Source organism: Salvia hispanica, chromosome 4 (assembly GCF_029641045.1).
Source record: "Salvia hispanica isolate PSC_SH4W2 chromosome 4, Shi_PSC_v1, whole genome shotgun sequence".
In the NCBI taxonomy this organism is placed as follows: Eukaryota; Viridiplantae; Streptophyta; class Magnoliopsida; order Lamiales; family Lamiaceae; genus Salvia; species Salvia hispanica.
In genome coordinates, this window is record NC_142695.1 from 26282332 (window position 1) to 26303982 (window position 21651).

Genomic DNA, 21651 nt, shown 5'->3' on the forward strand with positions numbered 1-21651 from the left:
AAATTTTCTAAAATGGAAAGTTTGAAAGTTGTTATTTTTAAGGAACGGATTAAAAAAGGAAAGAGTTGCTATTTTTAAAAAGTTATCATAATATTAAAATAATTATTTAGATTTGGCCATTTTCTTTTGAATCATACCATAAATTAATAATATCGATCAGAAGTGACTATTTATGATTTTAATTTTCCTATCTAAAGAATTGGCCCATAATATTTTAGAGTGAACTACATCAAAAGTCTCTGACGTTTCCAGTTGTGACACTGCAGGTCCTACAGAAAAAAAAAATCTCGGGATGTATCTAACCTTAAAATTAATCATGTATTATGTTTTTTGTGACTAAAAGGCCCTTCGGCCCTTAAAGGGCATTTGGGACAAATCCTGAAGTGGCAGCCTGCATGTTGCACATTGGTCATTGATGGAAATTCAAGAATCAAACTGAATACACTTTTCAAGATTGAATTTTTATTAGCTTAAATCCAAATATCAACCCTAAACTAGCTAAATTGCTGCTGATTCGGACAGATTGAACTCATAACTAATCATCAACATCAATTTCTTCGAAAATGTTGTGTAAAGAACACAAAATGGACTAAATTCAAGAATTAAGCTCAATACATTTTTCAAGATTGAATTTTTATAAGCCAAATTCCAAATTCCGACCTTAAACTAGCTAAATTTCAAATTTTTTATAAGCTCAATTCCAAATTCCTTCGAAAACGGTATGAAAAGAACGCAAATGAAGCAACACAAAAAACCTAGAAATTCTCAAGAATTGAAATGTAGTAAACTTTAAGAAATCTCATGTTTTTGTTTAACTTTAAAATTTGCAATATCTCCAAAGATAAGATGAATTAATGGTAGCATTGACAATATCTTTTCGACTACCTATAGGAACAACTATCAAAATTTGTCTAATGTGACGCCCCGGAATTTCATTTCTTTCTTTCGAGATAAATCAGATTTATTAGCTTAGATAATTTTCGTTTAGAATACGTGTGATCATGGAATTCGCGTGTAATCTCGACTTTGAAATTTCAAGTACTTGATTTGGAGAATGAAGAGTAAAAATATTGGATGCAAAAGAAAAATATTAGAGAATGGCTTGCTTGGAAACAATAAGATTCGAGGAGTATTATTTCAAGAATGATGGAGATACAAATGGTACATACTATACAAGTTGTAATATGGGCAACACACCCCAAGCTGCTCTACCCTTCCTAGCTACACAGAAGATTTCCATTCTTCTTTTTCCATTCTCCCCTCAATTCCACCCCACAAAGCTCCAAAGGGACAGCCAAATTACACCAAGGATCTTGCAAAGGTGATACACCAAAAGGGTATTAGAAATGGATCAACAAAAAGTAGTGTATTGGAGCTTCATCAAAATGGTAAACTGCCAAGTTGTACTAGATTATGCATTGCATCATCACCCTGCCAAGAGTGAAGGAGAAAACAAAGTAACAAGGGCCATGATCTTATCAAAGATACCTTCCTAAGACTTTCACAAATTTAGTAAAGAAACATTATACCAAGGCTGAAAAAGAGATAAGCTGGCAGCCCCAAAAATAGGAGTTTTTGCCCCCAAGACTTGCACAAATTAAGTAAAGAAGCGTGGTGCCAAGAAAGAGCTAAGCCGGCAGCCCCAAAATGGGAGTCTTTGCCCTCAAGTTTCCAACACAAGAGGCCTATATAAACTACCTCCCCACCTCCTTTTTCCTCCTCCACCACTTTGGCACCCCAAATTTCACTCAAAATCAAGGAGTGCAGCAAAGAAATGGGAGGAGCAAGAAGGCGAGGAGAGGCAGCGGCAACACGGAGGAACAGCCTCATAAATCAAGGATTAACCAAGTGAGGTAATCCCCTCGATACCATTCTCGGCATCACGTTAGAACGCCACAAAATTTCCAGAACTTAGAATCATAGGCAGCATGCTCACATAGGACAAATCATAGCGATAGGATCAACGATTAGTTACCATAGCTACTGCCCAAATATCGACTATAAACATGTCAAGTAAACTCCCTACCAAGAGCTCATTCCAGTGAGCTAATTGTTTCCAAGATCAACTTTAGAACGTCATGATATAAAACAATTTCCTCAACATATCTACTGCTTTCAAGTAGAACAACAAAATTGGAATGATAAGGAAGGGGGGATGGGACTTAGCTTTATCGCGAGGAGGCGGCGACGCCGCTGGAGCAATAGCACGAACGATGGTGACGCGCCTTGAGTCTCGCCCGAACAGCAGCAGCAGCAGCAGGAGCCTTGCGGAGCGGCGACGGCCTCCGCCGGACTCCGGCAACGGTGCTGCGAGCACCGGGGAGCCGAGCGACCAGGGGCGAACGCGGGTGGCAGAGACGGAGGAGCGACGCGGGGAGAAAGCGACGCCTTCTCTGTCGGTGACTTCGTCGGGCGAGAGGACTCGACGGAAAGAGAGAAAGAGTTATGCAGAGACGGAGGAAGATGATCCGACCGTGAGCTCACCGGAAAAAGGCGCAGAGTGTGAGAGAGAGACGGCGATTCGCCGGAGATGCCGAGGGATTGGGCTAAGGAGAAGAGGCGCCGCTGCTTCTCCATTCTTTTTGATTAGTGATTTCAATTAGGAAAATGAATTTTGGGGAAAGTCACGTATGGGAGAGGAGTATAATTGAAAATTGGGCCAAGTAAATTAATTAGTTTGGGCCATTTCATTGGTGGGCTAAGTCCCATATAATAGTTGTAGTAGTAGGATACCTCAAGTAAATGGTTGGGCCAAATTAGTAGTTGGGCCGTTTATGATTAAATCTGGGAACTACTTTTTTTTGTTGGACTAGTTAAAAAGTGCTTTGGGCCGAAATTAAGTATTAGATTGGACCGAGATGTTAGTGGTTGAGTTGGAATTAATTTAAGAATCAAATTGGAGCTTGATGAATTAATCCCGGATAATTTATTTCCGAAGATGGAAGATATTTAAGTGCGAGATGCAAATGGCCGACCGGCGTCGCCCCGCGACGCCATGGGCGGCCTTAAGAAAAATTCAAAGAAAAGATTTAAGAAGGGATTTTCCAAGAATCCGTATTAAATGCTCAAGTAATTATTTTAAAGATAATGGAACTTCTCCGAACTTAGTAAAGTGAATTAATAAATTCTACAAGGTAATGAAGCCGAGGTGGGATTTAGAAAATCCTATAAGCCGAGACTGAGATATATATACTACCCAATAGAATGAATGCATTCTTCTAAGGTGAAATAGTTCAAGTACTAATTAGCGTGTTACGCTATTTATTTTTAAAGGATAAATTGCTCAAGAGGAAAGTGAGGTCAAAGCGAATAATTGAATTGACGAATAAGCATACCAGGTGGGCTTTCTTTATCCAGCACTAGTGTTGATATAAATCAAATACTTGCAAAATTATGAAAAATCATCTTTTCTCAAAATGGAGCAATGATTCTTTTCAAATTGTTTTCATGCCATAAATGTTCTATTTTCATGGATTGTCATGGAATGGATTGTCATGGAATGTCATGGAAGGGATTGTCATGGATTTTCATGGATTGTCATGGATCGTCATGGAATTGAATGTCATGGATGTTAGAGTTTGTATACTATAAATCACGTTTCGAGTTATTGAATACTGTAAAACTCTTATTTTATTTTCTAATGAATAAAACACATTATTTTTGTTATAATGTTGTTATGTTTTACATTTAATGGATGTTAATGCATGTTTAAATGTATAAGTTAACTTAACAAAGTCTAAGTCTTTGATTTAGTAGACCGGTTGTGGGCGGCGTCCACTTTAAGGTAACACGGTCAGTTTTAAACAAAGAAAAAGATGAATTTCACAACCTAGTTGGAATTTGACTATCCATCGAGAAAGGTTGCAATGTCAGTCGCATATTTCTAAGCCTTACTGAAATAAGATGACATTGGTGTGGTATAGCACTGAACGGATCTAACAGCAAGACTTGTCCTTAGGCTATCTACTGAAAGGCGAGGTCTTGATAAATATTTGTTTCTTAATCAATGTAGGTTAGCATTGAACATACGGTATTGATTATGCATTACTTTGACTTATCAAATGGTGCGGGTTTTTCGTAACCCAATGATCCTGATATATTGGGTAGTGGTGATCAATATCTAGCGGTGCTAGGATTGCTATTATATTGAATCGTGCGCGAGCTGAGTCTCGTTTGATAATATCCTCAAGAGGAGCGCGAAACAAGGTTTTATTATTCGGAACCTACTTAGTTGGAGTTTGATTACTCTATGAATAATAAATGAGCGTTTCATGCTAAGTCCACTCTTGGAATTAATAAGAAGTTAATTAATTAAGTCCATAGCAGATATTAATTAATTAATGGATATTTTTATCTTAAACGCGGGAAATGAAAGTTAAACGGAAACCTGGATTACTTATAATTTCTGATTTGGATGGGGAGAGTTCAATATTACTTCTGTAGTGGCTGCTCGTAATATTCCAATTATAACTTATATTAAATTGTGGGTTCAATTTAATTAGTAAAAAGTAAATTGGATGAGCCCATATCCAAGACCTTCCATAGATCCATGTCTGGGCCCAAAAGGAACTTAATATAAATAGGAGAATAAAGGTTGCAAAATGATCACAATTTTATACTTAAAATTTTCGAAAATTTCGACTCCCTCTAGCTGAAGAGGAATTCGAATTCTACTCCTATTCCCAAAAGGATTTCTTCTGTCTTCTTTATTGAAGTCCTAGTATTCTGGTGAGATCAACCCACACTAATATCGGAGTATAGTTTGGGAACCAGAGAGAAGATTTGTGGTCTAGCATTCAAAGCGTCACGTGGAGAAGCAGTAGCCATCTTCAATTCTCTGGATAATTAATAAGGTATTATTCTGCTCTGTAGAAAAGCATGTTTTAGGTTTCAATATTCTTAAAGCATGATCAATTCAAGTTATAAGCATGATACATGTAAGAATTACGCGAATAGATTTTGTCTAAATAATCTGCTAAATAGATCTGATTATTATGTGATTTATTGGTGTGATTAATAATTGTTAAATTATGTTAATCCATGCAACACCGCTTCCGCTGCCAGTTCCATCAATTGGTATCAGAGCCAGTCTTTGGCTCTGATTATTTGGATTTAAATTTCGCGAATTTCATGTATGCATGTGTTATTTGATTTTGATGCATGTTCTTGTTTTATTGTTTATAATTATGCATGATGAACTCAAGAACATTCGAATCAATAGAACTTGAATTATTCGAACGCACGAGATGTGCGATTCGTCGGCGCTTGCGCTGGGACGAATCGCGCTACATGCGATCGAAGTGGGTTGTCGAATTGTGTGGGAGCCAAGGGCCGACGGTGTTGGGGCGACGCGCTGGCGAGCGTGGGCTCGTGCGCGCCGCCAGCCAAGACCGTGAAACCCTAGGCGGCGCCCGGTGCGAATCGACGGTGGTGGAGAGCAAACTAGCTCGCTACTCGTCCGAGAGCAGCGGCTTCTCTCCGCCGCGACGAACCCTAACCCTAGTCGCCCAACCCTAGCGGCGCACGACCAAGAGCAGCCACGCCGAGAACGGCGCACGACTAAGTTACTAAAGATAATAAAAGATTTATTTATCTAGTCAATTAAATACCAACAGAATTTAATTAGTCTTAATCTGCCTTAAGGCTAAAGGATAATTATTGAAAAACCATAACCCAAATATCTAAGCGATAATTATGAACTAAAAGTTTATATATGGTCTCCATCGGTTGGACTGCCAAATTTTGTAAAGTTGATTTTCTAATATTATCGCCATCTACAGAGTAGGGACAATAATCCTACGAAAACAACAAGTTTATAAGGGCGGACTTCTCACATCATAAATAGAATGAACTAGAAAGTGGTTCCCAATATTATTGTCACCTACAGAGTGGAGACAATAATCCTAAGGAACTGCGAGTTTCAGGGTTCAATCAGAATTTATGAGATAGCTTGGTTTTGTTGTCAGCACATGAACATTGTTATGGGAGTGTGTTGTAGAAATAAAATTCTGTAATGCTAAATCTGATGGTCGTGCTTAGGCAACATTAGGCGTATTAACCTCCAGAGGAGGATGCAATTGAGGTGTCGGTGTTGTGACCAGTAAAATTGTCAAAATTTTAATGCGTATTAACCTCCAGAGGAGGATACAATTTATTAATTTTGCTGTTGTAAGATTTTGAAAAGTTTTATGGTTAATCTACTCAATTTCCTTATATAAATTTATGACAAATAGTAAATTCTTCTGTTTGCAGTGCAATAAAATCCGTCAAGATGTCTTTTAATCCTCTTTCTGCCATTCTCAAAGAAAACAAACTCGAGGGCCAAAATTACATAGAATGGAAACAAAACTTGGATATCGTTCTCACAGCCGAAGAGTACAAGTTTGTGCTCACTACTCCACGTCCAGCAGTGCCGGCAACTAACGCCGCGCAAGGACTGCGAGATGCGCATAGACGGTGGCATAAGGCGAATGAGATGGCTAAGTGCTACATGTTGGCTTCTATGTCATCAATACTCAAGCATCAGCATTCTGCCATGAAAACTGACGCCGAGATTATGACAAATCTCGCAAATCTTTTTGGTACTCAGAATCGAACGCCTAAGTCTCAAGCTTTTCGGAGTATCATGACGAAGACTATGAAGGAAGGCTCGTCAGTGAGGCAACACGTCCTCGAGATTATGAGTCACCTCAACCAGATTGAGGTTTTGGGAGGGACGATCGATCCCGAGTCCCAGGTTACTATAATCCTTCAAAGTCTTCCCCCTAGCTTCCAACAGTTCAAGCTCAAATTCGAGATGAACAAGCGGAATTACACTTTGGCAGAGCTGATGACTGAACTTCAGTCGGCGGAGGACCTTATGGTTCAAGCTAAGGTAGCTATGCTGAGTTTGGCGCCTAATTCCTCTGGCTCTAAGCCTCGCGCAGGAAAGAAAAAGGCACCGAACCCAGTGGCAGCTAAGAATGCTAAGGGAAAGAAGAAGCAGCGGGGTGACAAGAAGCCTACTGGAAAGTGCTTCAAATGTGGAGAAAAAGGTCATTGGAAGCCAGATTGTCCTAAGAAGGGCAAGGCTACAGGTATGCACCATGCTCTAGTAGTCGAGTCATGTTTGGCTTCGACATCTACTCATACTTGGGTTATTGATACTGGAGCAACTGATCATATATGTTTTGATCCTGACTTAATGCAGGTGACAAGACGGTTACATGATCGTGAGATCGAAGTCCAGCTGGGCGACGCTACGAATGTGGCGGCCGTTGCAGTGAGAGACGTTTATTTACGTTTTTCTATTGATAGATTTTTTATTTTGAAGAATGTTTTATTGATACCTTCTTTTAGAAGAAATTTAATTTCATTTTCTAAATTGTGTTTTGATGGATATTCGATTTCTTTTGATGACAATTGCGTTATTAAGAAAGATGGTTCTTATATCTGTCGTGGTATCATGGAAAACAATCTGTACACAATCAGTTCTACACAATTTAATCAACGTAAATCAGAACTCAATGCTACATCGAAAATTTCTAAGAAAAGAAAAGAACCTTTAAGTTCAATGAATGAAACGTACTTATGACACCTTAGACCTGGTCATGCCAACGAAAGAAGAATTCATGCGATGGTTGATCAAGATCTTATCAAAGGTCTTGAGAAGGAACTATTTTCGAAGTGTGAATCTTGTCTCGAAGGCAAGATGACTAAGAGACCTTTTAGGTCAAAGGGGAATAGGGCCAAGGAAGTACTTGAGTTCATTCATACTGATGTGTGTGGACCAATGTCAATCGAGGCAAGGGGCGGTTTTCGATATTTCGTCACTTTTATAGATGACTTCTCGAAAATCGGATACATCTATTTGATGCGCTACAAGTCTGAAACTTTTGACAAGTTCAAGGAGTTTAAGGCTAAAGTAGAGACACGTCATGGTAAGAGTATCAAATGTCTGCGATCTGATCGCGGAGGTGAATACCTAAGTGCCGAGTTTTTGGACTACTTTTGTAGTGCTGCGTCGCAGTGGGAGGGTCTCGCAGTGTATGGATCACTCCTCGGACAACAATGTACTTGATCCCTGGAATCTTGCAGAGGCGCAGGCAGATGTCGATCATTGCGAATGGGTGAAAGCAATGGATTCGGAACTACAATCAATGGTAGACAAAGACGTCTATGATTTGTCTGTCCTACCCGAAGGTTGTACTACCATTGGGAGCAAGTGGATATACAAACGTAAATGTGGACCCGATGGACGAGTTAAAGTCTTCAAGGAAAGACTAGTGGCTAAGGGGTATACCCAAAAGGAAGGCATCGATTACGATGAGACCTTCTCCCCAGTGGCCATGCTCAAATCGATCTGTATACTTTTGTCTATAGCAGCTTACATGGCTTGGGAAGTATGACAGATGGACGTTAAGACTGCGTTTTTAAACGGGAGTCTTGAGGAGACCATCTACATGGAACAACCCGAAGGCTATGTGGTAAAGGGCAAGGAACACATGGTTTGGAAGCTTAAGAAGGCCATTTATGGCCTCAAGCAAGCATCTAGATCATGGAACCAGTGTTTTGATCAAACCGTACAAAAGTTTGGATTCAAAAAATGCCCTAATGAAAGCTGCGTGTATGAGAAGGTTGAAAAGGGAAATGTTGTGTTCTTAGTTTTGTATGTAGATGACATTCTTCTAATTGGAAACAATAAAAAGATGTTGTCATCAGTGCGAACTTGGTTGTCCAGCCAGTTCGAGATGAAAGATATGGGTGATGCGGGACACATTCTCAGTATCAAGGTTCTTAGGAACCGTGCAAAGAGAACGTTGTGCTTATCCCAAGAATCTTACATCAACACAGTACTTAGACGCTTTAGCATGCAAGATGCCAAGAAAGGTTTCCTACCTTTTAGACATGACATCCATTTATCTCAAGAGATGTGTCCTAAGACAGCATCTGAGATAGCAGAGATGAGAAGAATACCATATGCCTCGGCAGTTGGTAGTCTCATGTATGCTATGCTTTGTACTAGACCTGATATTTGCTTTGTTGTTGGCATGGTAGCAAGATATCAATCAAATCCCGGCCAAGGACATTGGACTGCCGTAAAGAACATACTCAAGTACCTTAATCGGACTAAGGACCATGTTCTAGTTTACAATGCAGCCGAGCTCTATCCTTTAGGATATACAAATTCAGATTTTCAAGCTGATGTAGATTCGAGAAAATCAACTTCCGGATATGTGTTTACCTTAGGAGGTGGAGCTGTAATTTGGAAGAGTGTAAAGCAGAAATGCATTGCAGACTCTACCATGGAAGCCGAGTATGTGGCCGCTTCGGAGGCTGCAAAAGAGGCTGTATGGCTTAAGAACTTCCTTCTGGACTTAGGTGTGGTTGCGAATATGCCCAAGAGCATCACCATTTATTGTGATAATACTGGTGCTGTGGCAAATTCGAGGGAACCACGAGCTCATAAAGCGAGCAAACACATAGAGAGGAAATATCATATCATTCGAGATATAGTGCAGAGAGGAGACATAAAAGTGGTCAAGATTGAGTCAGAAAACAACTTGGCAGAAGGCATTAGCGGTAAAGCCGTATGAAAGCCATGTTGAAGGAATAGGAGTTCGACTAATTCAAGACCTCAATCCGCTTTCAGTATAAGTGGGAGAATTAGACTTTAGCACATTTTGTATACTCGAAAGTGTTTTGAGTATAAGTAGGAGATTGTTAGATCGAGTGATTGAATACTGTAAAACTCTTATTTTATTTTCCAATAAATAAAACAGATTATTTTTGTCATAATGTTGTTATGTTTTACATTTAATGGATGTTAATGCATGTTTGAATGTATAAGTTAACTTAACAAAGTCTAAGTCTTTGATTTAGTAGACCGGTTGTGAGCGGCGTCCACTTTAAGGTAACACAGTCAGTTCTAAACAAAGAAAAAGATGAATTTCACAACCTAGTTGGAATTTGACTATCCATCGAGAAAGGTTGCAATGTCAGTCCGCATATTTCTAAGCCTTACTGAAATAAGATGACATTGGTGTGGTATAGCACTGAACGGATCTAACAGCAAGACTTGTCCTTAGGCTATCTACTGAAAGGCGAGGTCTTGATAAATATTTGTTTCTTAATCAATGTAGGTTAGCATTCAGCATATAGTATTGATTATGCATTACTTTGACTTATCAAATGGTGCGGGTTTTTCGTAACCCAATGATCCTGATATATTGGGTAGTGGTGATCAATATCTAGCGGTGCTAGGATTGCTATTATATTGAATCGTGCACGAGCTAAGTCTCGTTTGATAATGTCCTCAAGAGGAGCGCGAAACAAAGTTTTATTATTCGGAACCTAGCTAGTTGGAGTTTGATTACTCTATTAATAATAAATGAGTGTTTCATGCTAAGTCCACTATTGGAATTAATAAGAAGTTAATTAATTAAGTCCATAGCAGATATTAATTAATTAATGGACATTTTTATCTTAAGCGCGGGAAATGAAAGTTAAACGAAAACCCAGATTACTTATAATTTCGGATTTGGATGGGGAGAGTTAAATATTACTTCTATAGTGGCTGCTCGTAATATTCCAATTATAACTTATATTAAATTGTGGGTTCAATTTAATTAGTAAAAAGTAAATTGGATGAGCCCATATCCAAAACCTTCCATAGATCCATGTCTGAGCCCAAAAGGAACTTAATATAAATAGGAGAATAAAGGAGACAGAAGGATAACAATTTTCATACTGAAAAAATTCGAAAATTTCGTCCTCCCCCCCCCCCCCCAGCTGATGGAGATTTCGAAATTCACTCCTATTCCAAAAAGGATTTCTCCTGTCTTCTTTATTTAAGTCCTAGTATTCTGGTGAGATCAGCCCACACTGATATCGGAGTACAGTTCGGGAACCAGAGAAAAGATTTGTCGTCTAGTATTCAAAGCGTCACGTGGAGAAGCATCTAGCCATCTTCAATTCTTTGGAGAATTAATTAGGTATTTTTCTGCTCCATAGCATGTTTTAGGTTTCAATATTCTTAAAGCATGATTAATTCAAGTTATGAGCATGATACATGTGAGAATTACGCGAATAGATTTTGTCTAAATAATCTGCTAAATAAATCTGATTATTATGTGATTTATTGGTGTGATTAATAATTGTTAAATTATGTTAATCCATGCAACACCGCTTCCGCTGCCAGTTCTATCAATGGAATGATGGGTGACCGTTGGAGCGGCACTTGACTAGAATGGAATGGAATGATGAATGAATGAATAATGAATGATGAAAGAACCTAGTCTGCACTCGAATTTTTAGCTCACAAAAGAACTTAGTAAGCTCGGGCCTTTTAAGAAAACCCCCGTGTGTTAATGTGATGGCTTGACAACTATATAATGTATGTTTTGTTTTCGGCACGTGTCTACTGAGTACTCCTGTACTCAGCCCCGCATGTATTTATAAATGTGCAGGTTGAACGTCAAGAGGACGGAGTGATGATCGGAGTCGATGTTATTAAGAAAGCAAGTTGATCTCCCAACGATTCGTGTCTTCGTACACGAAGTCGTTTAGTGAGGACTTATTCCGCTGCTCTTTTGTGAGGTGAGAATGTAGAATCTCACCATCAACTCTGATTTATTTGAGGAGATGTTCATTCTGTTTTCAAGACCATGTAATGAAATACTTGACTTCTATGATATCAATTGACTTGGTCTTTGTGCAAATTCTCAAGTTCTAGCCCTTTTCTTTCCCCCGCTTCTTTAATCCCTCTTATTAGTCGCGGTTTACCCGCTTTCGCTATCGTTAGCAAAAATGCGGTCGTGACATATTTGGACCACTAATAACACCATCACTAATAGATGTCACCCAAGCTGAAAATTCCATTAAATTTTGAAGCTTCATCACCAGATTGAACTCTAAGAAGTCTCATGTTTTTGTTTAACTTTAAAATTTGCAATATCTCCAAAGATAAGATGAATTAATGGTAGCATTGACAATATCTTTTCGACTACCTTTAGGAACAACTGTCAAAATTTGTCTAAAGTCATCACCAAAAACTACAGTTTTTCCACCGAATGACTTTTCCATGCACAACTCATCACATACATGCATAATATCCCTCAAACTTCGATCCACGAATTCAATGTAATGTTTGTGAACAGTCGGAGCTTCATACCAAATAGTAAGCATAGCTCTCAGAATCAACTCAGCAAGTGGACTACCTTGTTTATATTGCACACGGAATCTTCATTCACATTGATAGAAATTTTAAACCGAGAATGTGCAGTTCTACCACTAGGACATAACAAAGAAGCTATACCATTGGAAGACACATTTAAAACAATATCACCTTTCAAACGAATCTCAGCTGACAACAACATCCATGTGAAAGTTTTACCAGTACCACCATAACCGTATACGAAAAACATATCACCATCACATGAATGCACATATGACATTATCATATCATGCACCAAAAGTTGTTCATCAATGAATTTGAAAATAGAGTCCAATTATTTTCTTGTAATGCTTTACGATCATAACACAACTCATTACTAATAAATAGATTATGAGATGTTTGAAAATACTCAGAACATGGATACGACATACATTGGAATTCACGCAAACTTGGATACGACATAGATTGAGAAATTGTTGTTGAATGTTGGAAGAAGTTTGCAAGGGGATTCCTCCATCAGTTTCTGCCTTGTTTTGGACAACTACGTGATTTAGGGTCGGCCAATGGAGGACATCTGAAATCTTTGCCGGATCCATCTGAACACCTTTAGACCATCTTCAATCATTTACACTAAACTCAAATCCATTTTCGTGTAAATGTCACATCAAATAGTGCTTTACTCCAATCATTTACACTAAACTCAACTCAAAAAGAATATTTTTCACTCCCTTACTTTTTATACTCTTCAAACATATCTATATATTTTATCTAAATTACGTATTAACCCAATATCCATTTGTCATTAACTTTAATTTAATTAAATTGTATCAAATAATACTATAGTAATACTTATTACTTATATGATTATTTATAAAATTTATTATTTATTAAATAAATATTACATAATTAAAAAACTTGTAATTTTAATATTAATCTTTCTGTTTTTTTATGTATTTGGCTTATTAATATAACTTTTTTTTTATTGTATCTTCTTAATCATATTTTAATTTGGTCATGTATTTTTTGTGCATCTTTTTATTTTGATTAGGTTAATATTTTAGAACAATTCAACTAAGCTATAAAATCTCTAAAAATTAACTAACAAATCTGCCGAGAGAATATTTGATTTTCCCTAACTAATTGCTTCCCTTTTCTTGCCGCCAAACCACCTAAGTGAGGTTCAAGCTCCGGAGCATATACATGTGTTGGATTTCCATGAATAATTGATTTAGTAGTATGCTTTAAAATTTTGAACTGTGACATTCATCAGCAGCTAACAAATTGCCCTGAAACTCCTAGGGCATGCTTGGTATGATGGAATGGAATGAGGGTGGAATGGAATGAGGGTTGGAATGGAACGAAGATAGGAATGAAATGTCAATTTTCTTGGATTTCCTTTGCATTTTCCCCCATTCACTCATTCATTCCATCACACTAAGCAAATGAATAGAATGGAAGTAGAAATCACATTCCATTCCACCATTCCATTCCATCATACCAAGAAGCCCCTAATAGTTGTTTCAGAAATAACAGTGAGATCACACATTTATATGATTGATGATTTATATGTGCTGGATATTTTGAATTGGTTGCATACTTCCTTTTTACCACAACATTTGTAGATATTAGATAGTAGTGTAACTCACATCTGGGCTATAAGTTCCAACAGAAACCAAGTTTGAATTATAGCAAAATATCTCGGATACAGATATCACAACGAATTATTTCAAATAATTTATCATAGCCAAGAAATTAAAACACACTGAACACACAAATATGAAGACTCTTAAAAGATACAGTATATAAGTTGCATCCATAAATTTCTACATGGCTACTTCTTGGATGCATCCAGTGAACGAAGATAGTTGAGGCCCGTTTGGAAGTAGTCGACTGCCTTTTCTCGGGGTGGAAGGCACTCGTGGATGGCCGGAATGTGCACGAAGCATTGTGTCCATTGGTAGAGTAAAGGAAAAGTGGACGAGTCGAGCAGCTTCATACCTCCAACTTGTTCTATTGCAGGAAGCCACAAGCATATCCACCCCACCACTAAATCGAGGTATCCTATCTCGTCTCCCCCGAAAAACTTCTTTCCTTCAATTTGCTTCTCCAAAAGCTCTAGTGTTTCTTTCGCAGCAACAATAGCCACCTCCTTTCCTTCCCCTTCTGATTTCATGGCTTCGAATGCGGTCACAACTACCTGTGATTTATTTAGGTATACATGTTACTAGCAAGATACGTCCAAGTATTGGATCTATGATAATAAATACATACATAATACATACTTCGCGAATAAAACACTTTATGTCATTTTGGGACGCCAGCCAATAAATGACACATTTATTTCTTTTTCCATTTTTAGAAAGTGGACTTCACACTCTGCTAAATCATTACACTCAAATTTCACTACAAAATTTGTATATCAAAATGGGACATATATTCCATTACGTTTTTACACATTTTCTTTATAAGGTCAAACAAGTTTTTAAAATTCATACGAAGGAAAAATGTACTCCCTCCATCCCAAGGAAGATGAGCCTTTCCTTGGGTGGCACGATATTTTATGCAGTTATATTTTGTATGGTAAGAAGAGAGAGTAAAGTAAGAGAGAGAGAATAAAGTAGAGATAAATGTGTTTCCATTTTAAGTAATAGGTCATCTTGATTTGGACAAATCAAAAAGAAAAATGGTTCATCTTCAATGAGACGGAGGGAGTATCTTTTATCCACAAACGGATGTAGTACATCTCACGGTCAACGTATCAAAATATCCATTTTGCTGTTGCCAAGTTAAAAATGGCCACATATTTTTTATTTTTTTTTAAATAGAAACCTAGTCATTTTTGGATTAAAATATTGTTTTACCCATAATTCATGTGAGTTGGCCTTAATTGATGACTACCAAGTTTTATAGGCAAACTATGGTCTTAAGTCTTAACTGTAGGCTAAATAAGGTTAGTTCACGACTTTGAAACTTATTGGTTGTGAGATAAGTTCAATTCATGATTAAGGAGTTTTGTTACTGTGAATTATTAGACTCCACTAACCCATAAAAATAATGACATTTTCTTTTTTCGCCTATCCCATAAAAATATCTCATTTCCATTCATGGAAAGTTCTACCAAGCTCATTATCCATTTATATCAATTTATTTACAATTTATACTACTAGAGCCCACTATTAAGCACTAATAATAATGTTAATCACACTATCTATTAACACTATTTTAACTACACTTCTTCTTATTTTTCTTACTTAATCAATTATGCATTCATTCTTGTACCGTCCCAATTGTCTTTATTTTTTGGGACGGATGGTGTAATAAGATAGTAAAAATACCCCCCACTAAAACAGGGATTAGTCAGTTTTCTCAGAATATTGAGTCTGTTATTATGTGTTGATTAACAAGACAACTGAATTTCTCCTAAAAAGACACTTTTTATTTCTTGAGTTAGATTTAAGTCCCACTAATTCAAGCATATATATCTGCAGAGACCCAAAGTAGTATACTAGCTGAAGAGCTTGTTAAAAACAGTTATCATGATATCAATCTAATCTGAAATCAATAAATTAGGGTTGAAAATTTATAACTCAGAAAAATTCATTTACCTTTTCATCAACGAACTTAGCCCAGAAACGAGCCATACTACAATCATATGGATCCTCGGGCATCAACGGGTAGGTCGTTTTCCATACCTCATCGATGTATTCAAGAATAAGCAAAGACTCGACGATGGGCTTGTCCTTGTGTATCAGAACAGGGACTTTCTTATGGATAGGGTTCATTTGCAGAAGGAGAGGACTCTTGTTTAGCAAGTTTTCTTCAACAATTTCGTAGTTTACACCTTTGAGCTTGAGGGCCCACAGGACTCGCACACATGGGAAGCTCGAGTTTAAGCCAAGGACCTTCACCCCTCCCATGTTTGGTTTTGATGAAAACTATTTTGTGTTTTTGTATCTCTGATCTATTGAATAGATCTCTCTCGTATTTATTTGTGCATTGACTATTTTCTTTGTGATTACTGATCATACATGTTGCTTTTAAAACTTAATGAATGGGGTCAATTTTGAGAAATAGGAGGCCAAATATGACCAAATCTAAAAGACTAGCAATAGTGTTATATATAGACCAAATAAATAAATATGTGGCCACTTTGATGCTATTATACGAGTGGGGAGAGTGAGAGAGAGACAGACATTATTGAAACTTTTTAATGTAACTTTTCAAGGTCAAAGTGCAAAATGTAACTTTTTAATTAATACATTACGAAAAAATTAATATAGATTTATATATAATTAGATCCATTATTCAAGATTTACGGTTTTTTAGTGATTGATCTTTCAATTGAAACCCAAATTAATAAAATAAAAAAAAATTATGGGACGGAAAGAGTATTTAACTAAATTTAATAATTCTGTATTTCACACTAAAATATAAAACTAAAGGAGAGAGAGCATGTAGTTTGACAAAATAAGATAAAGATCTACTCCTAATTATCTTGCGAATCACACACTACCCATCTATACTTAAACAACACTCAAAAATTCATCAACGATGCAGCACATACTTTAATCTATAATACAACAAATTAAAACAAATACTGAAACATTTACTTCCTTTGTCTCAAGATAAGCGAGTCATATTCCTCTTTCGAATGTCTTATTATAAGTGAGTTATTTTCATTTTTAGCTAAAAATCATCTTTTTTACTTTATTCTCTATTTACTTCTCTACTTTTCTTTTTCTCGTACTTTACTTTCTTTATTTTAACTCTTTTAACTATTAATTCCTTAAATCACGTGCCTAAAAGAAGTACTTCGTTTATCTTGGTACAGAGGGAGTATTAGCATTTGGAATCATATAAAGTCATAATCAACCAATCGGCATACTCCGCAGCACGAGGGATTCCACCGTGAGGCCCGGCCCGAACCCGAACATCACCCCCTAATCGAGCCCCTCACCGGTGGTGCTTCTCCCCTCCTCCGCCGAGAACTTCCTCATTGCATCTAATACAAACAACACGGAAGGACCAGATACATTCCCGTACTCACTCAACACGTGGCGCGAACACTGCAGTTTATCGGGCCCTAATCCCAAGCCCATTTCCATCCTATTAAATATCGCAGGCCCACCAGGATGTACAATCCAAAATACTTTATTCCAATCCGAGATCCCAAACGGGCTAAAAGCCTCCTTCAAAATCTCCTCAATACTTCCCGAGATAAGGCCCGGGATATCGCTCATCAGTTCCACAAACAGCCCGGCTTCACGCATGCGGCCCAATATCCTCCCTTAGCTTCCGGATACAGTTGTCTGAGCCCCGGAAACGATATGGAAGAGGGGCCGCTCGCCGGCCCCGGCCACCGGATCGGAGCCAACGATCAAAGCGGCGGCCGCATCCCCAAAAAGCGCCTGGCCCACGAGGTCCCCCATATGGGCCTCGTGGGGGCCACGGAAGAGCATGGCCATAACCTCGCAGCAGACGATGAGAATGCGGGCGGCGGCGTTGTTCTCGGCCATGTCCTTGGCGAGGCGGAGGGCGGAGGCACCGCCGTAGCAGCCGTGCTGGCACAGCATGGTGCGGATGACGGAGGGTCGGAGGCCGAGGAGGTTGGAAAGGACATAGTCGGCGCCGGGCATGTCGACGGAGATAGTGCTAGTGCAGAAGATGAGGTGAGTGATGTTGGATTTGGGCTGGGCCCATTCCGCTATGGCTTTCTCTGCAGCTGGTTGGCCCAACTTCGGCACCTCCACCGCCACCATGTCCTGCCTCGCGTCGAGCGACGGCGCGGCGTAGGCGGCGATGTTAGGGTTCTGTTTCAGGAGGTCTTCTGTTAGATGCATGTACCGTTTCTTGATCGTCGTGTTCTCGCCTGGATTTGAAATAAATTAGTAATGGAAATCAATCACAGGAAGTTTGAATCAAAGTTGATTTATTCTCCGTCCGTCCCCTATTAATTGACACTGTTTGACTTTGCACGGGTTTTATGAAATATAGTGCAAAGTGAGTGGAAAAAATTAGTGGAATATGAGTCAGAGTTTTGTATACTCCCTCCGTCTCATAAAGATTGTCCTATTTTTCCATTTCCGTCCGTCCCACAAAGTTTGTCTCATTTCACTTTTACCATTTTTGGTAGTGGACCCCATATTCCACCAATTCATTCCTACTCACTTTTTATTATAAAACTAATACTTTAAAAGTAGGACCCACATTCCACCAACTTTTTCAACTCACTTTTCATTACATTTCTTAAAACCCGTGCCGGGTCAAAGTGGGACTATCATTGCGGGACGGAGGGAGTATTTTATACTCCCTCCGTCCCCATTAAGAGTCACACTTTTCCATTTCGGTCCGTCCCCAATTAAGAGTCACACTTCATTTTTACCATAAATAGTAAGTAGGTCTCACATTCCACTAACTCAATTCACTCACATTTTATTATAAAACCAATATAAAAAAATGGGTCCCACATTTCACTAACTTTTTCAACCAACTTTTTTTTTACATTTCTTAAAACCCGTGTCTGGTTAAAAAGTGACTCCTAATAGGGGACGAAGGGAGTAATAAAATGTGAGTGAAATGAGTTAGCAGAATATGTAGTCCATTACCAAAAGTAGTAAAAAGTAAGGATGTCAATTTATAATTGGGGACAAACAAAAAAATAAAGTGGTGACAATTAATGGGGACGGAAGGAGAATTATAGAATAATATGGGAAATAGTATGAAATCATACATATACGCTTGAATTTGTTTTTGAGGTCGATCTTATGCTCATTGTTTGTGACGCGGAAGTAGTAATCAGGAAACGTGCTCTGCTCAAGGCAATTTGGTGGCGTGGCGGTGCCGATCGCCAACACGGTGGCTGGACCAGAAGCACGGCGGATCACCTCCATGTTCGCCATTATTCTGTCGCCGGAAAAGTGTTACTACATGCCTAATGCATTAGATGAATAGAAAATATTTTGAGGTTAGATCATCTAACTATTTACTTGATCAAACTCAAATTTTTTAATTAAATATATTAAATACTAATTTTATTTTAATTATTTATATTTCTATTTATATGCCTTTCCAATCTAACCTATTTCCTTAGTGCTGCTGCAACCATCAACTTTTCTTTGGCACATAATTTTAAAAATAATATTCCCTTCGTCTATAAAAAATAGTCTTATTTTATCATTTTAGAATATCCACAAAAAATAGTCTCATTTCTTAAAATAGAAAATTTATGTCTCATATTTTCTCTCTTTTTAACCTCTTTCTCTCTCGTACTTTACTTACTTTTTCTCTCTATTTCTCTTACTTTACCAATTTCTCAATAAAATGTGTGCCGTCCACAAATAAAACTATTTTTTGTGAACGAATGGAGTACTATTAAATGAATTAAGTGAATAAAATAAATTATGGAGAAAACAAAGAGGAGAAATAAATAAATAATAAAATAAGGAAGAGAAAATAAAATAAGAAAGATAATAAAATAAAATAAAAAATATTACTTTAAAAAAAAAAAAGTCAATCGTTTGTGATGAGACAAATCCCAAAGTCAATCACAATCACATGTTCTCATGTGACTTCACCACTTAGCTATAAAAATATGAATATATTTACATATGAATATTTATTCTGTATACATTAGAAATACTATAAAAATATATACACTTAAACTAAAGTGTATTTAAAGATGCCACAATTACATAAAAACACATTAACATACACATATTTTAGTAAATCATTTTATAGTATATTAAGTTATTTATTTATTACTTGAATTTATTTAATTAATTTCTCATTTGAAAGAAGGAAATAGAGCAATTGATTAAAATTTATTTCATACAACAATTAATTAAAATTATCTTACTCCCTTCATCCCATAAAAATAAGGACACGTTCCTTTTTTCATAGTCCCTTAAAAAAATCACATTTCTATTTATGGAATGTTTACCAAACTCATTGCCCATATACATCAATTTATTAACAATTTATACCACTAGAACCCACCATTAAACACTAATAACACTATAAGCCCCACTATCCACTATTTTAACCACCATTCTCCTCATCTCTCGTAATTTACCAATTATGCATTAATTCCCATAATTTCCCAAATTTCTTTATTTTTTTGGGATGGAGGGAATATTAGTTTATGCCAACTAAATAAAATTATCCAGTTCAACTAAACAAATTTAATTATTTAAGTAATTAATTTGGACATCCAACAAAACTCTCTAACAGAATATAATCTAATTAAACTATACTAATTAAACTATAGTACTAAATTAGTTAGAGAGAAAAAACACGTTTATATACACGTTAACAGAATTAGCTAGGCTGGGTAGTGATAAAATACAAACCTATATATTGTACAAAGTCCAAACTATGATCTAGACCATTAGAATATGTTAACAGATAATTAAAATACATCAACAGAAAATGTCAACACAGTTTCAACATATTTTCAACACAACATCAACCGTTGGCATTTTATAGATAATTTCTGTTGATATAATTTTGTCATTTGTTAATATTTTCTAATGATTTAGATTATAGTTTGAAGTTTGTACAATATTTACAGTTTGCATGTGATCATATTCCTAGTTAGGCTATTATTTTTAACGCCTGATAAACAAGGGTACGAGGGGAGGTTTGCAGCACAGTGGATATGCTGAGAGAAGAATAAATTATTGTCAGTTGATAGGTAATGAATTAATTAACTTGTTTGAGTCATATAATCAACTTAAGAGTTAGTTCAAATTCATGTACTGATTAATAATGTTGAAGACGAAATAACTTTTCTTTTTCTTTTTGTTTTTAATTTAGTCTTTATTTTAGTCAAATTTATTTATTTTTTGTACTTTCATAGTACCAATTAAAATTAAGGGTGGAGTGTGTATAAAGTTAGTTTTAATTTAATCTTTATGATAGTCTAATTTATTTAATTTTAGGTACATTCATAGTACCAATTAAAATAAGGGATATTTATTTTTAGGTACTTTCATAATACCAATTAAAATTAGGGTTTAGGGAATAGTTTATAAGACAATCTCTAACCATACATTTTTGGAGTAGAAATCTTCTCCACACATACACCAAATTCAAACTCATTTTTTTTGTTTTTTGTGAAATAACGCCATATTTGGTGTTACTGCAAAAGTTTTGTGAGACAAATTCCCAAAAATGATGTAAATCTTAAATTTGGTGTAAATGGTTGGAGTAACATTATTTTTTGGGTGACATATACTAAAAAATGAGTTTGAGTTTGGTGTAAATAATTGGAGATGGTATTAGGAGGTTTTAGGAGGTTTTGTTTTGTGTGTTAATGGAGAGAGAAAATATAATTTTTATATTAATGAGAGAGAGAACTTTTTCCAAAAATGAAAATGTGACATCTTTTGTGGGACATACTAAAGGAAAGTGTGACATCTTTTATAGGACGGAGGGAGTACTAATATAGTACAATATTATATTTTAATATTATCAATTGTTAGATATATAGAGCGTAT

General features: G+C 36.8%; 1 protein-coding gene, 1 long non-coding RNA gene and 1 pseudogene across 2 annotated transcripts; 1 reads left to right on the plus strand and 2 right to left on the minus strand.

Annotated features, from left to right (window-relative positions):
* Positions 1-4161: 4161 nt before the first annotated feature.
* On the plus strand, positions 4162-11699 carry LOC148927563 (uncharacterized). Its single transcript, XR_016137685.1, has 2 exons — positions 4162-4853; positions 11448-11699. It is a non-coding gene; the product is annotated as an uncharacterized LOC148927563 (long non-coding RNA).
* Positions 11700-13814: 2115 nt separating this feature from the next.
* On the minus strand, positions 13815-16154 carry LOC125193561 (glutathione transferase GST 23-like). Its single transcript, XM_048091384.2, has 2 exons — positions 15760-16154; positions 13815-14351 (listed from the first exon to the last, which is right to left on the minus strand). The coding sequence occupies exons 1-2, from the start codon at positions 16069-16071 to the stop codon at positions 13986-13988; spliced, it is 678 nt and encodes a 225-aa protein (XP_047947341.1). The 5' UTR covers positions 16072-16154; the 3' UTR covers positions 13815-13985.
* Positions 16155-17022: 868 nt separating this feature from the next.
* Positions 17023-19073, minus strand: LOC125195781 (chalcone synthase pseudogene; annotated as a pseudogene).
* Positions 19074-21651: the final 2578 nt, after the last annotated feature.

Coding starts and splice junctions, on each gene's coding strand:
- LOC125193561 (XM_048091384.2), bottom strand. CDS start 16,071: ATGGGAGGGGTGAAGGTCCTTGGCTTAAACTCGAGCTTCCCATGTGTG. Junction 14,352..15,759: donor CTAAGTTCGTTGATGAAAAG/GTAAATGAATTT, acceptor AATAAATCACAG/GTAGTTGTGACCGCATTCGA.